General features: G+C 36.0%; 1 protein-coding gene across 1 annotated transcript; it reads left to right on the top strand.

Moving 5' to 3' along the window:
- The first annotated feature begins 1,238 nt into the window (after positions 1–1,238).
- Positions 1,239–15,485, top strand: LOC121896171 (interferon-induced very large GTPase 1-like). Its single transcript, XM_042409932.1, has 11 exons — positions 1,239–1,274; positions 6,370–6,522; positions 6,623–6,719; positions 6,845–6,942; positions 7,153–7,236; positions 7,347–7,414; positions 7,524–7,610; positions 8,176–8,230; positions 8,428–8,628; positions 8,723–8,795; positions 10,809–15,485. Exons 2-11 carry the CDS (start codon positions 6,406–6,408, stop codon positions 15,461–15,463), a joined length of 5,535 nt encoding a protein of 1,844 aa, XP_042265866.1. The 5' UTR covers positions 1,239–1,274; positions 6,370–6,405; the 3' UTR covers positions 15,464–15,485.
- The last annotated feature ends 7,620 nt before the right edge of the window (positions 15,486–23,105 follow it).

The following is a 23,105-nucleotide window of genomic DNA, read 5'->3' on the forward strand; positions in this document are numbered from 1 at the left end:
GTGTTTTAACATTTCATTTTCCTTTCTGGTAAAGTCAGTTCAATTGTAGGTCCAAGAATATCCAGGATTGTTTTAATGGCCAGCAGAATAGTTGGTAAACCCCAAAAGTCCTTGACTCAACTCCTCATGGAAAAGACAAGGAAGAAAACAAGGAATATCCTGGCAGAGAACTCACTGCTTTCCATTATTGATTACTTGTAATTTCACTACAGTTTAATGTAGGACATGTACTGTAGTTATCTACCCCAACTGGTGAAGTGAGCCACCTTTGTGACATAATTAAACTGTTATACATAATTACACTGTTGAGTCTTAAACATAAAACCAGACAAACCTGCTTGTCACAAAAACATCCAAAACACTGTTGTCTACCTTCACATTCCAGTGTGTGGGTGGTTCTTTTCAACAGCATGTAAAAATATTTCATATCAATCAATCTGTCAGTACACTGAGAAGCATTCCTGTCAACTACAAGGAAGTGAAGAAGAAATGCTTCAGTGATTTCTGATAAATTAATTGTTTACAGGAAAACAGAGTAACAGTGATTAATCATGGCTGCTTGTGAATTTTTCCACACTTATAGTGGGATAGACAAACCCCCAGGTTCTCAACATAACTTATATTGCTGATGACAGTTATTATTATTAGATGATAATATATGGCTCCCACATACTTTGTTAATCTTAATCTTATCTTTTAGACACTTGGATTTTACCTTCGTAACCAAATAAACCTGCATGTATTGTCAATGAGAGGCGGCATATAGATGCCAGATAATAATATTAACAATCTAGAATTCTATCATCACACTATATGGTTGGAAGAGTTGAGTACACCCCACATCGGTATTTACTGATTACAAAAGCAAATCAAGATAAGACAAAAGATAAACAGAAACTGGTTGTTCAGGTGTATGAAATGCTTTCGATTTCTATATCAAGTATAAATACAGAAGCAGATGCAGACAGTCTCAGAGTCTCCTGCAGCCTGATAACAAGTAAGTTAGAGTGAACTTTAGTATGCTGAAACCATTTGATTCTTCTGTATTGGACTTGAAATGTGACATAAAGTTTTTGAAATATAATTTGAAGCTACACACAAATGTATCCAGTTAATGATAGAATGTGTAGTTGTGACTGACTAAGTATTTATATTTTTGAATGAAACTGGTTCTATCAAACATAAGAGATGATATTGTGTCTCTAGGTTTTGATGTGCGGGGGAATGAAGAGAAAAGACGACAATAACGGACCCAGATAAACAAGAGACTACAGGTACGACTCCCACTCACATTACCTACATTTCAGGTTGTACGTTTGACCCTTTGTTTTTGTGCTGCTGCTCTCATGCTCTCTCTCCCTCTCTCTTTCTCTCACCAACACACACATACACAGACCTCAAAGTTAACAGTTTGCATATAATCAGTGGATACCATTTCTGGAAAACTAGTGATGCACCTGTGAGTACCACATACAAAACTCCATTCTCCTGCATTGTATTGGCATGAATAAATGATATTATGATAATAAATGATAGATGAGATATGGATGAGACATTGTTTAACCCTTTAAAGACAAGAGGATTCCATTCAGTTTCTCCTGCTGTCATGACCCGGCTCTTAGGCCATGACTAATGAAGATAAATACACGTTTGTACTGAAAAATGGATCTTTTACATTTATGTTTTAGAAACTGCATCAAAATATATTAATCAAATGTATGAAATAGTAAGTCAGTATATCAGTGGTGTTGGTGAGTGGATGTATGAATGTGTAATGTTTTGTGGTGTAAACTAAAGAGAAGTGAAACAAAAGAAAAGAAAAGGTGTGGTGCAGGGAGAGAGCCAGTGATGAGGTGAGAGGGAAAGGAATGAGGATGACTGATCCTAAATGCATTCTGGATGGAGAGGTGCCAGGTGCATGCAGTTGCACTAATATAGTCTCCACCTACCAGGACCTGAAAGGAGACAAAACACACACACAGCACACAAGACACAAACCTGAGGGTCATGGCAAAGCCTGAGAGTCGTCATACTTCATACTAGGTCTGTGTGATGTAGCTTCAATCAACAATGTGGTATTTAATACAAATAATTTTCTCTGAAATTAATATCAAAATATGGCAATTCTATGCAAAATCACATAAAATAATTAATTCATGTTGATTTAATGTAATAAACTGCTAATTAACACTGTTTTCCCCGGTGAATGTTTGTTTTTTTTGTTTGTAAGCTAGATAAGAGGAGATTTTAGCAGGAAAGCTCATGTGGGTTGTTGATCAGAGTCTGTTGCTCTTGTGTCGTGTAGCAAGATGCTATCAGGCTCAGTGATAAAAACATGAGGTAGAGAATAAAAAAGAAAGAAACACAGACAGACAGAATGGTTTTCTGAAGAACAATAATTTTCCATTAAACTGCGTCAGGCCACTGCAGCTGATTTTCTATACAAATTAGTATAAAATCTGAGGAGCAAAGCACAAATGTCTGTTTTTTAAGTGTCTAGTAAACAAGACTCTTATAAAAACAGAAAGCACAACAAAAGATCACAAAAGACTTAGCATTGCAGACAATACAACAATTCCAGAAAACACAAAGGTTTTGTTTGGTGCAACGTTACATGTTCAGTAATGTCATATTTTCTGCAATATGGTGTCTTCTGTAAGGTTGTGTTGTTTGCAGTGTTATCATTTCTGCTATGCTGTTTTCTTCCCAGCAAAGTTATATTTTCTGTAATGCTTTGTGTTCTCCAATGTTATACTTTTTGCACCTCAGGACTACTGTACAGGATTTAAAGCCAATTTTCCACTAACTAATCACAAGGCAGAACCATATGGAATCAGATTCTTTATAAATGGATTTATGACACTGAAAACACATTTTTTTAGTTCACCTCTAGTGGTATATAGCCATAAAGACAGTAAAATAGTTTTTTTTCTGTGGAGGTTTTGAAATATGCATCCTTTAAATTTTTGCATGAAAAGACATGTAATGAGGTAGGTAATGTAGGAGACGGATACATTGACCATACCTTTGCTACCGTTGCACAAATATAAACTCTCAAGTTGTAGTTAAAAATATCTCCAATTAAGAGATTACGTACGAAAACACTTAACAGCCTTTGAGACCGAAACAAGTTCAGTTACAAATAATTATCTTAAAACAACACCTACTTGCAAAAAAAACTTCTATCATATCTGTATGATTTCCTGCTAACATAGGTCTCCCTTTTCCAGACAGCTTTAGACTGAATTGGGGAAAAAGAATTTGGCGCCACTGTTCCTCATGATATATGAGAGGGAGGGCTTCAACACATACACACAATCTCTAACAATGCTAGTCAAATTCATTTCAAGATACTACACAGACTCCACTATTCTGAAATAAAATTACACAAAATCTATCCAGTTGTGTCTTTAGATGATGAGAGCTTGCTGAGGCAACCTTAAGCTATAGTGTTTTCATTTGCTCTTAAATTCAACTCTTTTTGGTCTGGCATTTTGATGATGTGTTCATGATCTCTAAAGCCATTGCTTCTAATCTAGCACCAGATCCTTTACTTATCATCTGTTGCTCATCTGAATCAACAATGAATCTGATTTGAAGCTGAATCTGACCTCTTATTCCCTCATTAAAAAATTAGATAAAATCCTTACTCCATCAAGATGATGCTGGATGACTTAATCAATACTTTACATTTAGGAAAAATGATTTGCTTTAAGAAACTAACTCTCTCAATTTGATTTTGAATTTGGCAACCCCTTAAGTGTACCTCAGAGCTTAAAATAAGAAGAAAAACTATACTATTTCATTGTGACAAAGTGGATGAGAACACACTATTTGTCCCTACTTTCACCATCAAAGAAATATAGCCTATTATTTAACCATGCTTGTTAATTGTTTGTAATTAATTGTCCAGCATTAATCTGTAACTTGCAGACACATACTATCCCAGGTTTGTTTGTGGTTTGCATTATGTTTGGTTACACTTCACATACCAGCAACATTTTTGGTTAAAGTAAAACACCGACAAGTATTGTTAAGTTTAGTTATTGTTTATTGGTTAACTTCTGCATTTCATAAGTTAATCATTTTCTTTGTTACTTACCGTACCCACCATGTTCTCCACAAACAAAGCAGGCATCCAACTACTTCCTGTATTTATACGCTGGGTGACATCATCAGTGATGTCACTGGGTTAGACCAAGTATTGGGGGATTTATGTTTAGTTAAATGCTTGGTTTAGTATCGATATAATTTGTACTTGTTTGGCTCAGGTTGAGGTTTAATACTGTGGATGTGTTTTGTGTAAACAATGTTGACTGATACAAGTAGCATTGTTATATGCCAGGTGGCATAAGGGAAAGGACACCCCTGCAAGAAATGTAGTTCTGCCTGATAGATTGGAGGGCCTATTTAAGGGGAGAGGTGTAGGTTTAGGGGAGAGCAGAAATTGGAGGATGATAGTGTAGCTGTGTGCACGTGATCATGCCTTGGTTTGCATTTTCCTGAGTTGAGCTAGTTAACTTTGATTTGCTTGCGTTCATTTCATTTTTGAAACACCTCTTGCTTAGTTTTTTTCGTACACTGGACTGAATAAATCACTTTTTACATGTTCAACAAGAGTCTGCCTCCTACCATCTTCCTCACATTCATCTAAACATTTCACAGTATCACACAAATGTCCAAGAATGTGATTGAGTGAAAATACACAGAGAACTTTATCGGGTTATGGTGATTGGGTTGGATTATTTAGACACTATGTTGACTTTTCTTCTGAAATTCTGTAATAAAACCTTAGTGGGTGTGATGTCCAGAGGGTACAAATATTGTTTCTCTGAAACTTTCTCTACAAACTTGGACTGGAGAAATTTTATCCCAACAAATTCACTCTTCGGCCTCTCTTCAACAAAAACAGCATTTCGGATGAACCTGTTGAATCAATGGAGGAAATACCATGGTGCTCTCTAAGAAAACTATTTCAAATCAATGGAGAATGCAGAAACTGTGCACAGTTATCAAAAAATAATGAAGATGATGATGATGACGATGACGATGAAGAGGATAACAATTATCTGTTATACTCTGACCTGGTCACTGCAGATGACTCTGTAGACAACAAGGTTAAACTTTTCTGTCTGTCACACGCTTTCTTTGTGCTGACAGCCTCTGGCAACAGGAAATGGCCCCCAAGATGTCAATGTGCCAGTTTTCTGTTGCCTTGTGGCGATAATAGTCAGTGCACCCTGAGGCTGTGTGCTATGAGATGAAATTGTTTTTCATGTGTTCACTCGTCATTCATAACTAGATAAGTTCTCTCTCGATCTCTTACTCTGGAAATTAGCAAGCATTAAATAATTATGATCAAAACATACAATCAAAGTTAATAAGAACAGCTGGTAAAATAAACAAAGTGACAATATACATTGTTTGCTGTGGGTATAAAGGAATTCTGCAAATTTTAATTTTGCAATTTTGAATTTATGTTAACAATTTAGATGTGATGATAAAGCCCTTAAAAGTTCCTGAAATGTTTGGTTTAGGTACCTTGAAACTGCTTGAAATGTGCTTGAATCTTACTCTTAAAAATCCATATAAACCCTTGTGAAGGATGATACACAATCCAAATGACTGAAGTTAACAACAGTGTATTAAATTCAGCCTGGTCACAAGAATCAAACGTTGGCATTGTACGTTTCTGCAAACCACAGAAACGTTGAATATCTACGTTTCAAAACGTGTAATTCATAGCATATCAACATTCCTACAAAATGTATTATATCAACATTTCCAAAATACATATCATCTCAACATTTGTAAAGTGACGTAGTTCACATGCGATCTATATGAGCTATTAGGAGGAGAGGGGGTTGGTGTGGTTAGTAAGTTTCTTGGCAGCAAGTTGGAAATCAGCCGAGAGTATGGTTCAAGACCACCTCGAAACCAATGCAATGAGACGTCAGGACATTTGCAGCTGTTTTTCTGGCGAGAAAACCAGGTGGTTTTAGTGAGACATTGGCCGTTTTTATTTTATTTTAACCCAAACCATGATGTTTCCCTAACCCTAACCAAGTGGTCGTTGTGCCTAAACCTAACCAGACCTTAACCACAGCGTTGTCACACCATAAAACATCATTATTCAACGGGTAGAAATGTTAATATGCTAGGTTTGTAGAAATGTTGATATGATACGTATTACACGTGTTGAAACGTATATATTCAACGTTTCTGTGGTTTGCAGAAATGTTCAATGCCAACGTTTTGTTCTGGTGATTGGGTTGATTAAATTACATTTTTTCAATCTTTTAAGCTCTTGTTATCAAAGCCTGATCAGCTCGAGCACAGCTTTACAATATGCTCCTTGTCTCTCTGCAGAACCAGCATGAGGTAGCAGGTAGTCATTCCACGAACATGGACAAGTACGAAAAGGTGAGGAAAATTGGGAAAGGTGGATTTGGAAAGGCCATCCTTGTCAAATCCAAAGAGGATGGACACCAATATGTCATCAAGGACATTGACATATCTGGAGTAAGAACCCTTTATATAATATTCCACAGTATCAGTGTTCATTTGAGCTCCTCTTTACTACGTTGCTCTTTCACATTATCTGTCCCTCTCACTTTGACAGATGTCACCTGAAGAGAGGCAGAAAGCTCAAAAAGAAGTTGAAGTCCTCGCCAACATGAGTCATCCCAACATTGTCCAGTATAAAGAGTCTTTTGAAGGTATAAATGATCCAAGATCTTAGCTGTAACCTCAACGAATTACAGAGATCATCTACTGCAATGATATCCTGATGCATACACGTGTTTTCATGCATGTTCCTTATGCTGTATAAAAATCTTTTTAGTGAAGGGCTGTCTGTGTATTGTGATGGACTACTGTGAGGGTGGAGACCTCTTAGAGAAGATCAAATCTCAGAAAGGAGAACTTTTCTCAGAAAAACAAGTAAGCTACTAACTCTTCAAGACAATCATGAATGTTGAAGATAAACCTGATAATCTTTAGGGTGAAACTGTTCAACGTGTGGATAGAATTCATCTTATAACACTCACTATTCCACTTCCATGTATATGTCTTTCATTACAATTACAAATGATGTATATTGTGCAAGTTGATACTCTTAAGTGTGGCTTTACGTTCCTGTGCCTTTCTTAGATCCTGGACTGGTTTGTGCAGATTTGTCTGGCACTAAAGCACATCCATGATAAAAAAATCCTCCACAGGGACATTAAACCACAGGTATTGCTTCATGCACCACATGATCTTGCCTCAGTGATGATGCATTTTTTATTTGTATTGCATAAACTCATGATAATGACATTACATGTCTTTTCATGATGTCTGCATAGAACATATTTTTGACAAAAGATGGGACTGTACAGCTCGGGGACTTTGGAGTTTCAAGGGTGCTGAACAGGTATTTAAAATGTCATCTGAATTAATCTGTAGATCTCTATAAAGCCAAGATTAAAATGGAAATAGTAAAGCATAATACAGTCTGCTTTCTATTCTCTTCTTATGTCCAGCACTAAAGAACTGGCAACAACATGCACAGGAACACCACTTTACCTTTCACCAGAGATCTGCAAAAAGAAACCATACAACAACAAAAGGTACTAACTTGATGCTCTACGTTGTGTTTGTCTCTTTTGTAGTGTAAATTATCATTTAATAGTAATCCAGTGGACAAGTTCTCTCCCCACTGAACTGACTGTGAGTCATGCAGGATTAGGTGAAGTTTTCTGGGAGATGTGAAGGTATCGTGTCTCCTCTTTATTGAGCGAACCTGCTTGTTTATATATACAGCAGGAAGTTACTGTAGTATTGATTTCCACCTAAACTATTTTAATGCATTTATGCATGTAACCTGATCATGATTTAGTTAACTGAATGAAGTAAATTAAGCAGAATCTCAGGAACAACAATGGAAATAAGTCTAGGACTTTATTGTTCAATAACTGATAAAGTCTGATGTGTTCTTTAAAATATATTGGAGTGTTGTCAATAAACTTAAACCTCAGGGTCTCAATGTTCAATTCATAGTTTTCTCAGCAATAAAGTCCTTTTTTTCTCCAGCTTTTAAGTGCCTTGTTATTGAATAAATATAAATCTACCCTCAGAACTGATCCCAGTTTGTCTATTTGTTTGTTCTCTCCTCTGACTTTCTCTCCTCTGCAGTGATATTTGGGCCCTCGGCTGTGTCCTGTATGAAATGTGCACTCTTAAGCCTGCAGTAAGTATTCTGTGTGTGAGCTGTTTACGAACTTATGAGGATTTAATGTATCTTACACAGCATTATAATGCTCACGTACTGATTTAGATCTCTTCTCTGTATGTCTAATAGTTGACAAACAAGAAATTGGGTCATCTTTCCTTTCTTCATTTTTTCTGCAGTGGTTATAACTGTGTACTAAATGTGTTTCCTCTCAGTTTAATGCTGGCAATAGCATGGACCTAGAGGTGAAGATCGTCCGTGGCCTCTACCCTCGTGTGTCTGTTCACTGCTCCCATGAACTGCGTTCTCTTTTGGCACAGCTGTTGAAACCCAACCCCACAGAGAGGCCCTCAGTCAGGAGCATACTGGAAGAACCTTTCCTCTCCTGTAGGATACAGAGGTTCCTCACACCACAGGTGGAGAGCACAGTTAGTTGACTTTGATACAACCTGAATTTACATAAAGCAGACTGTGTTCAGTTATAGAGCATTTATTCTCTACTCATTCCAGATCATTGCTCAGGAATTTGGCCATGCCTTTCTTCACAAGCAGCCTAAAGAGGGTGTGGTGAAGGGTTCACCAGGTAAGCAAACTCTTAATCTCTATAAACAGATATCGGCATACGAATGCAGAATCTGAAGGAAAGGGACAAGATTTGATATGTGAAAAGTTCTGGTTTCCGTTCATGTTTCTGGTTTCCCCGTAAACAGTCCGTGTGGGGAGCAAAAGAGGTGGAACGCATTGGCCGAAATGTTGTCTAGACCTAAAACACCCACAAAAAGTACTGACGTTTGTGTATTGTAACGTTCAACTCGCGTAATAAAAGAAAAAAATATTTTTAGTTTACTTGCCATTTGCTTTATCAATTATTAACTCTTAAAATTATGATGTTATAATCTTTAGCATAATCTAATTATTAATACATGGGGATGAAATAAACATGTTAATGGGAAACAAAAAGGAGATGAAGTGATGAGACAAATCAAAGTCGCAAAAAATAAACACCTCAAAGTCACCTCAACAGGTGGAGAGAGAGAGAAAGACTGAGCAGCATCAGTTCACAGTGAAGCAGTTGGAGGTGAAGATGGTGTTGACATAGATGTAAATACTGAGATAAATTCAGACAAACACCCACTTGAGCCTAAATATCTCAACAAAAGGAAAGCTGCAGCATGTAGTGATTTTACAGTTTCTTGATGATCAATTTCAAATCCAAGTTTAATGAACAAAAAACTATTAATTATATTGTGTTCATTAATAAATGTCTAATTGATTCACTTTTGTTTGTAATAATCACTTTTTAGATACAAAAGTCTAAATTTAATTAAATTAAATTTGCATTGTGTTTGCGCTTGACCCTCAGAAGCCAGAATTTTCCCCACAAAACTAACAGTCGAATGTTACATGACCTTAAATCCAGCAGAATACATAATCAACTTCTGTCAAAATGCCTCCTATTATTTGTGCAATCTTCCCTGAAATGCATATACAATAAGGAGAGAGGCACACAATGCAAACACAATAACTTGCAAACAGCAGTTTCAGCCTGATATGACGTCACATCTGCACTTGAACAACAGGTGCAAAAGCCACAGTAAATGTGTGCACCCGCTTCTCTAGAGAAACCTGATTTCCCCTGCTAGATATCTCCTGGAGAGAACCGATTTCTCTGTTATGTAGTATACACTTAACCATTACAGAGATAATTATATGTAGCCATGTATCCACTTATTTAAAGTAATTAAATACAAAATCCGACTCAAAATGAAACTGACACTAAGTTATGTCCAGAAGTCTAAATAAGTTGGTTTCTACAGCTGAATAGTTAACTGTAAAATTCAGAAATATTTGCTGTTGTATGGAAAAATGTGTTTTCACTAGAGTGCATGTCCTGTCACTGTGCTTTCAGTCCAGATATGGATGCACGCGCACACACACGCATGCACGCATGCACGCACACACACACACACACACACACATATATATATATATATATATATATATATATATACACAAAGAAAAAGAATCAGGAAGCAGTTGAAAATCTGTAATAAAACATAGTGGGTATGTTACCCAGAGGGCACAAAGAAGGTTTCAAGTGTGTAATTATATCGGGTTGGAAGTTGACCACTGAGAGGTAATTCCAATGAAAACTGTTTACATTATTTCAGACTGACAAAGTGTCAGTGAGAATATTTACAGTCATTCTGTATTTTGGTCAACAGTCAACAGTCAGTTTTAGTTTCTGTAAAAAGTCACCAAAGAATACTTTGTCAGTCTTTTGACTTGATTTTGCTACAGTTCTACCAATAAGACCTGACAACTTAATTAGAAATATTAATTAATTTGATATATAATTGTAAGTTGTAAATTGTTAAGTAAAAATTTACAATTGTAAATTGATATAGATCACAGACTAACACCACTTCCACCAGAATCCTTTGAAACAGAAAACATCTATTCAGAAATTGTAAACAAAAACCTTTACACTTTGGTAGTAACAAAAACACACACTCATACACAAACATATAAAGTCATAAAGGGTTGTTGATTTGTATGTTGTTCATTTTTAAAGTGTTTTTTTTCTCTTTCATAGTCTTTTTCAACTTTCTCTCCAAACTTGGACTGAAGACATTTTATCCCAACAAGCTCACTCTTCGGTCTCTTTTGGAAATCAACAAAAACAGCATTTATGATGAAACTGTTGAATCACTGGAGAAAATACCATGGTGCTTCCTCAGGAAACTCTTTCAAATCAATGCAGAATGCAGAAACTGTTCACAATTATCAAAAAATGATGATGATGAAAACAATGATCTGTTTAATTTAGACCTGTACACTGCTGATGACCCTGCAGACAACAAGGTTAACCCTCTCGACCTCATAGTCGCACTCTTTCTTTGTGCTGACAGCTTCTTGCAACAGGAAATGGCCCTCAAGATGTCAATGTGCCAGTTTTCTGTCCCACTGCTGTTGCCTCATGGCAATAACAGTCAGTGTTCCCTGATGCTGTGGGCTCTGAGAGACATCGTCAAAGAGTGGTGTCCACATGATTTGTCTGAATCAAGAGGATTTGTTGAAGACACCATTGTCCAAGCAGATATACCATTCTTTACCTTTGTGAGGCTGAAAAACTGTAGTTTTTCCAAGTCACAGGTTTTGAATCATGTTCTCAGTCGTGGCCAACAGAATCACAACATCTTCATACACAGAGATATGGAAGGAGGAGAACTTAAAAGAAAAATTGCCAATGGTTTGGTCGAGGTTTGCTGGTACCTTCCCTGTGGTAAAAAAAATCTTGACATATTTCCAGGACCAGTTGCCTTTGCCAATTTGAGAGGAGACATTTGTGAGTCACTCGCACAATTCAATTTTCTTTTTCAAGTGTCAACTGCAACCTATGTGTTCCTGGACAAAGTTGAAGACAATGAGCACAAGATTCTGACTTCTCTTCAAGATGTGAAATCCAAACTCTTCTTGGTTGTTAATTGCAAGGACAACTCTAGAGAGGACAAGATGTCTGTCCAGACAACACTGAAAGAGTTAGAGCTACCACAAAGCAGTGTGAAAATCAAAGACTCAAGGGGAAATGTTGCAGAGTTTTCAAAGAAACTTTGTGCAGCCATCAAGACCTCACTGCCAGATGAAACACCCACATTGAACATTGTCAATATGGTTGGAAAAGCTGTTGAACTTGGTCTATCTGTGGATGAAAACTCAAGTGAAAAACAAAGGAAAGCAGTTGAGGAGATCATGGTTGACATTGAGGGGCGAAGTGTACCAGACTATAAGAAACAACAACTTCCTTTTCAGGGAGTTAAGTGGAAAAGATTATCACAGTTAGAGAAGGAGGAGTGTAGATTGAAATCTGGTGACTCAAGCCTTGAAGAGGATAAATCCCAGCTACAGGCAGAAAAACAAAAGATTAGGGAGGAGCAAAGCAAACAAAAACTGTCCAAAGGAATGAAGAGCTTTATTAAAACCTTATCCACAAGTGACAAAAAAGAAAGAGGTTTTTTACTTAAGTGGATGAAACTCAAGTTAAACACACATTCACGGAGGAAACTGTCTGAGCTGCGCAAGGAATTCAAAGAGCAATGCAAGAGGCGAGATAAAAATCTCATTGCAAAGTTAGATCAAGCTTTGATGGAGAGTTCTTTAGGAGTAGAGCATTACATGAGAGAGATGGGACTCATCTATGAGTTCTCAATTTCTGGCTCAAGAAACACTGCTGATGAAATATCTCGTCTCCCTGGTTTGGCAGCTGAAATGCTGTTGGATGGATATCCTTTAGAGCTCTTGGATGGAGATGCTTCCAACATCCCAGAGAGATGGGTGACAGATGTGCTGACGGAGCTTCACAAGAAGGTTGGAGGGAAGAGCAGACTGTTAGTACTGACTGTGCTGGGTGTTCAAAGTTCAGGGAAGTCAACACTCCTCAACACCATGTTTGGTGTGCAGTTTCCTGTCAGCAGCGGCAGATGCACAAGAGGAGCTTATATGCTTTTCCTCAAAGTTGGAGAGGACATGAAACATGAGTTGAATTATGAATTTATAGTTCTCATTGACACAGAGGGTCTAAAATCTCCTGATTTGGCAGAACTAGAGGGAAGTTATGTGCATGACAACCAGCTGGCAACCTTTGTGATTGGCTTAAGTGATGTCACCATTATCAATGTCGCCATGGAGAACTCAACAGAAATGAAAGACATCCTGCAAATTGTAGCTCACGCTTTCCTGAGAATGAAGGAAATTGGTAAAAAAACAGTTTGTCATTTTGTGCACCAAAATGTTTCTGGAGTTTCTGCTCATGAAAAGACCATGTCAGAAAGAAAACATCTCTTGGACCAGCTCAATGAAATGACACAAATTGCCGCTGAAATGGAAAAGAAGCCTTCTATTAAAGCTTTCACTGATTTGCTGGACTATGACATGGATAAAAACAACTGGAACATCCCAGGACTCTGGCATGGAACCCCTCCGATGGCACCAGTGAACACAGGTTACAGTGAAGCTGTAGCAGATTTCAAGAAAAATATTTTGGAGACAGTGAAAGCAGACCAAAGCATTAAAGTCTCACAGATCCCAGAGTTTCTAGAATGGATAAAAAGTGTCTGGAAAGCAGTGAAATATGAGAACTTCATCTTTAGTTTCAGAAACACTCTTGTGGCTCAGGCCTACGACAACCTTTGCAAAGAGTTCAGCCAATGGGAATGGCAGTTCAGAAAAGAAATCCTCTCCTGGCAAACAGAAGCAGAGATGGAAATCTTAAATTCTGAAAATGAATCTGATATTCGAACTTGGAACAAATTGGTTGAATCAAAAAAATCAGAGGTGTCAGAAAAAATAGCATCTGAAGAAAGAAAAATCAAAGAGAAACTTACAAACTACTATGAAAAGAAAGACCAGAACGTAAATCTGATAGAAAAATACAAAACTGACTTTTTCAACAGCATCAGTAGTCTTGCAAAGGAAATCGATTATTCTGTGAACAATAGATTGGATTGTATCCTTGAGCTAAAAATAAGTTCAAAAAAGGCTCAAGACATACAGAAGAAATACAGAGGCGGAATTGAAGACGAGGTCATGAAGCTCCTGAGTGCCTGTGAAAACTCTGATAAACTGTCTGATGAACAGCTGACACATGAGTTTGAAAAGATGTGGACTGAAGCCACTAAAAATGTGTCTGGCCTGAAAGTGCGAGATATCGCAGCAAGTGTCCTGAAACAGTTGAGAAGAAATTTCTCAAATCGGAATGTTAATGAGAAATTCCAAAACATTAAAGACCTAAAGGAGATTGGGAAGGATCCATTTAAAACTGGGCATGAACATACAGACTCCATTATGAAGAAGGTTGGAATTCGAGGAGATCTGCAGAACTTTGCTGACAGTGTCATTGAATCTTGCACACAGTTTCTGCTTGATAAAGCGAAGACAAACACAGATTACCACGACTCTTTTACAAGGGAGCTTCTTGAAAAAATAGATGAATCCCTTGATAAAAGTAGTCACAAAACAAATGCAAAGTTTGTGATTGATCTGAAACTTCACATGTGTGGCATTGCCTCAAGGGAATTCCTCAAAATGCACCAAAAATTCTTGTCAGATAATGATCCTCGAATTCAGCTGCAAAAGTACAAGACTCAGTACTTGTTAGATTTTCTTGATTTATACAAACAGAGAGATGATTGTCAGCGCAAAGCAAATGATTTTGTCCAGTTTTGTATCAAACCTGCTGTGGAAGAGTACATCAACAGATCTCTGGGAATAAACATTGTGGATGAAATTTTGACAGGTTGTCATTCAGCAGAGTTCAGTTCCCGCTCCTCTTTCCAGTACAATATTCAGGAAGAGTTGCTGCAAAAGGATGACTTTGACAGTTTTGACAAGTACATTGGTAACTATGAAATATATGTGAAGGATTGGATATTTCAGCAAAGCCAGCAACAAATGTTAGAGGACAAAACTTTGTCCAAACTGAAACAAGAGAATCTGAAGGTGATAGTTGACAAAATCACAGCAGCCTTAGAGCAGGCCACAAAAGGACCAGATAGTGTTCAACTGCCAGACAACAATGAAAGCATCACAGAGCTCATCAGCAACATGCGGAAGTATTTGATTAAAGACATCTCAATTTCAGTGGAGGATGAAAAAACCACCTTGTTTCAAATCCAAAGCACATGTCATCCGTTTATCAACAGCCTCAAAATATCAATAGAAGACTTGAAAGAACAGCTTCAGGAGGAATTCTCAAAGTCTGACGACGTCACTGAGACTCTGAACAAACTTCCAATCAAACCACAGGAGGAGCTTTTCAAGCGAGTGTTTGGTTGTGGAAAACAATGTCCATTTTGTAAAGTTCCCTGTGAGGCTGGAGGCAAAGATCACAAGCAGCATCATGCAGCTGTTCATCGACCAAAAGGTCTTGGTGGATACAGAAATGTAGACACTCAGAAGCTGAATCAAACACTGTGTACAACTGATGTGCGAAGTGAATGTAAATTCAAAAACACAGATACTAAATGGAAGTTTCATCCTTACAAAGACTACACCAAGTATTATCCAGACTGGCACATTCCTCCAGATCGCACCATAGAGGCATCTGACTACTGGAAGTTTGTACTGGTAAAATACAATGACAGATTTGCTCAAGAATATAAGGCCAAGCCAGCTGATGTTCCAGAGGCCTGGAGGAGAATCACAAAGGAACAAGCACTGAAGGGTTTAAAAGATGCCTTCAACATAAAGTGAACAACGTACAAATGTCTTCAAACAAAACCACATTTGGAACGTTTTTTTTCGAAAGTTTTTTTCAAACAAAAATGAACTTTTTGGAGAGGAGCAAAAGGACATGAGGACTAATCACCTTACAGCACTCAGCAAATCAGATCAATCAAATTCAATCAGTTAAATTATTTTTTTATGTAACTTACTTTGTGGTTCAAACTCAAATACAGACTAAAGTAGCTGCTGGCAGTGAATACTGTGGCATCTTTTAGTCTGGTGAACATGATGAATGACAAATGATGAGTTGAACAAGTTGCTGAGAAGTTGAAAAGCTGGAAATAGTTATTAGACTGTCTCTTTTTCTATACTATTTCTTTTACTTTTTTATTTTGTGTTTTTACTTTTTGAAGATTACAAATGTTTTGTTTTTTCTCTCATGGATAATGACTAGTGTTGATGATGATAATGATAAATGATGATGTACAACAAGATCATGTAAAAAAGATGTTTTATGTTTTCATCTTCAACTTTTGGTTTGTGATCATTAAAAATGTTTTGTTTTTTGTTTTTTCAAGTTTCTATTTGTATACATGTAAATACACAATTGTGATGCTGATGATGACAATTATAATGATGTTCTACAAAGACCACATGAAAAAACTGGTCATGATTTGCAATAGGTTTTTTTTTAATTATTACAACTGTTTGCTTGTTGTTTCTTTGCTCATATTGATATATGACTATGTGAATAGTAACCAGTGTGCAAGATAATGATGATGACAGTGATGAAGATGTCAGCATGGTTCATTCAGTGTTTGCAGTTGGCTTTCTAATGGTTACTACCAGTCAATCAATAACAAATATTGATACAACTGACTTTTGGTGCCTTTCTGAAGCTGAACATGTAACAAAGAGGCAGAAAGCACAGAAACAATTACTCAGACTTTTAAATATTTACCATATTTTTCTGTTTTTTTTTTTTAAATTATTTTAAGTAAAAATGTAATGATGATGATGATGATGAAGGCCTATGTAGTTCAAAGGTCATCTAATGAGATACTGTTTTCTAACACGTTTTACCACTTTTTTTTACATTTTTTATAGTTTTATTCTTTAACATTACTTACAAAATGTAACATGTTACAATGAAAATAGTTATTAATGTTTTCTTGGAGATTAAAGTAAAGAAATTGTCATTAGTTGAAATGTTTGCATGTTGATGCAAATTACTTTTTGATTCATGTACAAATACTGAGACGTCCTTTCATGTGTTGTTAATGTAACTTTTTTCTTTTAGATATTATGTGTTGAACTAGACTAGAAAACAGTTTTGTTATCTTTTAAAAACATATTATTATTGTTTTCGTATTTTTGTATTTTACTTTTTGACGAGTACAAAGATGTTTGTTTTATTCATCTTGTAACACGACTATGTACATAATGACATGAGCTAAAGATGATGCTGTTGATGATGATGGTGATGATGATGAAGAACAAAGGCCATGTGAAACAGATGTTTTCTAACATGTCATCACTATTCTTTAATATTTTTACAGTTTATTTCTAATAGGAACATGTAAAACTTTTGATCTTTTGATGTGTGTTTGATAAAAGTCAGTGAATAAGAGTCTTTATGTTGTTGTAACTGACCTTTTAGCTCATGTTTAAATATTGTCTAAACAAGCCAACTGTGGGAATAATGTGGCATCTTCTGCTCTGTTGATCATGTTCAACTTCTGACACAATGAATTAAACAAGATACAAACAAGTTTTGCTTTATCAGTGTTTTTTTCTTCATTTTTACAGGTTGACATACAGTATAGTTATGTGTATAATGATAAGTGATGGTGATAATATACTGTATGTACAAAGATCATGTGGCTAAATATCTTTATCTCCAACATTTGACACCAAACTACAACTTGAGATTAATATTGACAATTTCAAATTTGATAAGTTCACAAATATTTGGTATAAAGTTTTCTTCTACAAATGTATTACTTTAGTTTTATGTTTTTAAAGCTGTAATCAAAGCCGCTGCACTACTGACAACAATGGTGTCACTCTTTACCAGCTGTCAGTAGTTCCTTTATTTCCATTGTGCATTGCATTATGGGACAACAGTGTCTATCAACAGCAGTTATCAATTATTAATCAACACTATAGACTCAGAACATGTTTAGATTTAAATTGTATAAAATTAGGACACAATGTTATAAAATATGATTCACAGAGTGGTTTACAGGTATTTGGAGGATTATTCTCTATTTTTGGTTTTATCTTCACAGTTTTTGAGATATCTGTCTCTGAGTTTTCTGCCACCATCCCAATACAATGGAGGTGTTAAAAAGTGACATTTAAAAGACTTCAACAGTATCACGTCTTTCTAAAAACAATGTCCCCACTTACTCTGGACAATCCACAGGACACATTCTCAACAATTCTGAGTGGAAAGACTTTCTACTAAACTAATCTGATATCTTTTTGCAGTATTTTCTGTGGATTATCCACAGTAACACTTTCTAGAAAAACACACTGCTGTTGATTTTAATATAATGTAACTTTTCAGTGTTGTGAGAACCACAAATGAAACTCCATTGAACTGGTGTGGTGACGGACATCTCAAACACTAGACAAATAAAACCAAAACTATCTCCATGACTACACATATCACAAGAGGTTACTCACAAAATGTTTTTCTGCAATTTTGGGTGAACTGGTCCTTTAACAAATAGAACCACTAGACACCAGTAGATGCTGTTAATTTGGCACTGGAGTAAGTTCTTCATGAAATCTGAAGAGGATTAAAGTCTATCTGTTGTATGAATACACAGTGAAACACTGAATCACAGTTCAAAGAGCAAATATTGAGAACAAGAGAGAAGTAGTGAAGTAGTGATAAGTTCAGTCTTCTACCACTTGAGGGCACAAGAGTCAAGTCCACCTTGTGTGGAGTCTACACTCTATTGCAGCTTTCTAAATGGAAAATTAAGAGTGTCTGAAATCAGAAACTGCACAGTCTTATTCATATATTAATAACTCCTGTCTGTGTTTGATCCAACAAGATGAAAACATGACAAATAATCTGACGGACAGTTTAACTGACTCCTTCACCTCTCTGCCTGTCAGTCTCTGTCACTTATTGACTAACGTGTTCAATCTCAACCAGGTGTGTAGACAGTAATGGGTCTGAGCAGCACTGACCCACCAACATTATCATATTACTTACACTTTTATATCAAATGTGATTTCAATGATTTTGGATTGACTGTTTTTATTTGATTTTGTTGTGTCTCAGTGTGATCAGATGTGTTTTATTATGATTATGTTGAGGTCTTATTGGGTATCTATTGTTTTTATTGTGGATTCTTTGGTGCTTTTATGTCTGGAGCACTGGACCAAATGAATTTCTCCGTGTGGGATAATAAAGTCGATCTGAATCTGAATCTGAATCACTCACCGACCCTCACAGCCAAGTCTGATCAAAATACATTTTGTAACACTAAATATAAAATATACATATAAAGAAATAAATGTATATAAACTTGACTTATTGTTGACTTGACGTGTGTATTGACTTTGTCGTCTGATTAAAACAGAACTGTTGAAATAAGTTGTAGGAAGTCTCTGGAATGTAATTAGTTCCTCTGGTTCTGACACGCAGACCTTCCTGAGCTGCCTTCAGCCAGCTCTCTGGCTTTTCAGGTGATGTAACATTAACGCTACAACAATGACTAAACAATGTTTTTAATGTGTTATTTGAAAAATAGTTGCGGAAGAAGAAACCTCCATCGTGGACCGTTGGTTGAGACGAAAGAAGACATTTGTGGGCGTCAACTTGGACTTTTTTCAACATTTTTAACCATTTTCTAACATTTTATGGACAAACAACTAAACGATTAATCAAGAAAATAATCAACAGATTAATTAATAATGAAACAATGCATTAGTTGCAGCCCTAAAATAAACAAATATTTACCAATAAGCTATTTGCAACAGGCTGTAAGTACAAGCAACTTGTGTGCTTAAAAAATAAACATGTATATAAATTTTCAAATATTATATAACATGACTCTGCATGTCAGAGTCTCTCCAGTCAGTCCTGTCTCATCACATTGTTTTATACAGTGTCTATAACAGTGCTGCATGTTGTTACATTTAAAATCAAAAGCCACTGTATAAATTAGCTTAAATATAATAAAATAAAACATAATTGAGTGTTTATGTGTCTATTATTTGTTCTTTTTTGTTTGAGGTGTAACAGTAAATATTCAGAATCCTTTATTTTAACTAACTAACTCCAACTGATTCAGTTCTGCTCTCAGTTGAAGTTTGAATGTGAACAAAGTTAACAGTTAAAACTGAGAGGTGGAAACTTTGATGTGAAGTTCATTTCATTGCTGCACATTTTGCATGTCAGACGCTGCCATCCAGTGGTTCCACTGCAGAACAACATTCATGTTAAGCACAGTGACATCTGCTGCTGGGGAGCAGGAAGGCCATCATCTCTCCTCACTTCTTTCTGTCTTTGTATGTTTTTTGCATCAGAGTTTGCAGAGTTGTTCATCATCAGCACCAACACATATACTCTCTCTCTCCAGCTCTCTCTCTCTTTCTCATGAGATTTAGGATTTGAGGAAGAGAGGTCGACTGTTGTCCCTTAAAAGATTTTCCCACCTTACATTCACACACTCACAACACAGTTGTTTTTTCTATGTTTTAAAATCAAACACCAAGTAACCAACCTAATGTGTCTCTTTACATGTGATGTCATACTGATTATAGTCAAGTTTTTTCCGTATATTCTCACATTGAATGAAATGACACAACAGATTTCTCTTTATTAGGAACAAGACTGAAAATATTGTTCAGAAGACTTTCATCTGAAATCTGCAGTCAGTCTCTGTACTTGTGTTCAATGTTTTGCAAAACTTGTGTGTTATTAAAAAAATTAAGACAATGTATTTCTTTATTATTGCTTTGACAGTTTTGGATCACAGTTGGCAGAAATGCCTCAAATCTCTAAAATCTCTAAAAACTCTACACACGTCTTTCAAAAATAAGCAACTGAAAAAAAGCTTTTAGTAAAAACAAAACAAGACTTTAAAGTTGCTTTTGACTTCCTGTTATGTGTCCCAACCTCAGGCTCGGAGTGAAAAGTTATACTATATTACATATAGCTAAAACATTTTAAAGATTTATAACATACTGTTGGTTATTTATCAGAGGGAGGGGGGTGGCTGGGGTGTTTTTGTTTTGTTCTTTTTTGTTGACATTGTCAGAAAGGTGATAATTCTACTTTATGTTTATTATTGAGGTCGTAGTGGATGGTTGTGTACTGGAGTGCATTATATTGAATGATGTTCCTAATATTTTGTCCACTCATTAACATACAGGAGCTGTAATGTTAAATATATTTGCTGATGTAAATGTTTGTTACAATTTATTCCCAACATGTGTCTACCAATAGGCCTAAATATTTCTATATGAATAAATAATGATTATTGTTATTATTTTTACACTGTTAACTGTCAAAAACAGCTATTGCCACCTTTAATATACACTCCTTGGCAACTTTTATTTGGTCCATCTATACAATTTAATTCAGTTCAACGCAACAAATCTGCCATAAATTCTACATTTAGGAAGATAATACTGTTCAGTTGTAGGTGAGACTGTCAGAAGTGATAATTCAACTAGATCTCTATGTTTATTATTGAGGTCATAGTGGTGATGTTGAACTGGACAGCATTATATTGAAATGTGTTTCTAATATTCTTCTTCCTCTCTGTGGAGCAAAACATTAGAAGCTTCTCTAAATATAAAGCAGTCCACTACAACCTCAATAATAAATATATAGTTTAATTAACAATCTCTGACAGTGTCAATCACAACTGAACATTATCTTTGTAAAGGTTGAATTTATTGCAGAGCTGTTGTATTTGTATTGAATTTTACAGGTGTATCTAGTAAAGTGGCCTCTGAGTGTATATGAACCTAATTAAAACAAAGCTATATTTTAAACAATATATAAGAAACTCATCCTATAGCCTGTAGACTGAGTGAATTACCATTTTATTCAACTTCAGTCAAAGAGTTCAGTTTGTGTTAAAATAAAAAAAAATAAAAAAAACACCACCAAGGCACATTAGAATGTGTAAAATTAGCATCTGTCAAATTTATGTCAGACATAACAAAATGATTCATCCACTAATGAACTAATATTCCAGCTGTGCTGTGTGTGCTGATGTAAATGTGTTACAATCTATTTCCTAGATGGAGCACTGTACTACCTGAAGGTCCTGGTAAGGTCATCAAAACCAAAGTGGTCAGAGGCACAGAGGAGGCTGACACCATTTTTAGGGATTTTCATGACAGCTCCACAGGTGCTCACACTGGATAAAAAAAGACCAGAGATGCTAGTTCAGAACGGTTTTTCAGGCCTGGAATGGCTGCTGACATAGAGAAAATGGTAAATAAACACTGCAATTGAAGAAAAAATAAGGACTTTGCTGTTTATTGAGTTTCAGCACATAAAGATGTATACCTTACTAGCATGTATATGTATATTTTCATAAAATTACAGTAATTAAACCTGATCTACATGTTCGACTCCAATGTGAAGTGACAGAAAAATATATGTGTTTTTATATGTATTTTAAACAGGTGTCAGAATGTGCAGTGTGCCAGTCAGCTGATCATATTATTAAAGGTGGAGTATACCCCCATAAAGGTAGCTGTTGTTGACACATTCTCACAATCAATGTCTGTTATTTTATCCAGACCCACCAGCACTGCCAGCCTCCACAGCAGCCGCAGCATCAACAGGCCCTGTCTCAGCAGCCACCTCACCAGCTCCAATACATGCACACATTTCAGCTGAAAAATGTAGGTAGTATGATTTTTTTTTTTATTTGACTGGATTTTAATGACTTTGCATTTTGCAAATATGCATTTTTCAAGTAACAGGGATTTAGTGTTTTTTGTGACTACTTTCAGATTGATTCAATGGCACACAAAGTTATTGTGGGAATTGTGAATGAGAACCATCATTGAATGTTGGTGGTGAGAACAAGCTCTGTATCTATAATGATGTAAACACTCTACATAATTAGACATTTACCAGATAAATTTGGCAGTGCATACACGCTCTCAGTTGTTATCATAAAGGTCAACACAGTACCCTACAATGTAGAATTGCATTAATATCACTAATACCATGGGTTTATGCCTAATGTGTGTTTCCATGTGAATAATAGAGTTTATGTACCAACATGAGAAAAGAACCTTTTTCTTGGATCCACTTGGGGAAACTAAAGGAAAGATTAAGATGAGCCTGGACTCTACAAAGTAAATTTGACTCTAAAATGTAGTTGTACTTGTGTCCTATGAACCTATGAGTTGTTAAATAATGATGTGCAACAGGTTTCACACATGTACTATTCACATGCTTTAAACATTCATGAGGAAAAGGAGGCTGCAATGTTTCAAGGTGGACAGGCAGTACTTACCCTCATAGATGTCAGCAAGATGACACATGGTGTCCTTACAAGTGAGTGAAATGCAGTTAAATAAACATTATTGTCAAAGTCAAATTCAGTAGCAATTAGAAAGAAGATCTTCACCTGCTTTTATACATCCTGATGCAGGTTTTATTAAATATGTA

This window comes from Thunnus maccoyii, chromosome 1 (genome assembly GCF_910596095.1).
Source record: "Thunnus maccoyii chromosome 1, fThuMac1.1, whole genome shotgun sequence".
Lineage (NCBI taxonomy): Eukaryota > Metazoa > Chordata > Actinopteri > Scombriformes > Scombridae > Thunnus > Thunnus maccoyii.

What these genes read in the sequence shown, in the direction of transcription:
- LOC121896171 (XM_042409932.1), top strand. Translation starts at nt 6,406, where the DNA reads ATGGACAAGTACGAAAAGGTGAGGAAAATTGGGAAAGGTGGATTTGGA. An exon ending in ACAGGGACATTAAACCACAG is followed by an intron (nt 7,237 to 7,346) that starts GTATTGCTTCAT and finishes ATGTCTGCATAG; the next exon opens with AACATATTTTTGACAAAAGA. An exon ending in AAACCATACAACAACAAAAG is followed by an intron (nt 7,611 to 8,175) that starts GTACTAACTTGA and finishes TCTCCTCTGCAG; the next exon opens with TGATATTTGGGCCCTCGGCT.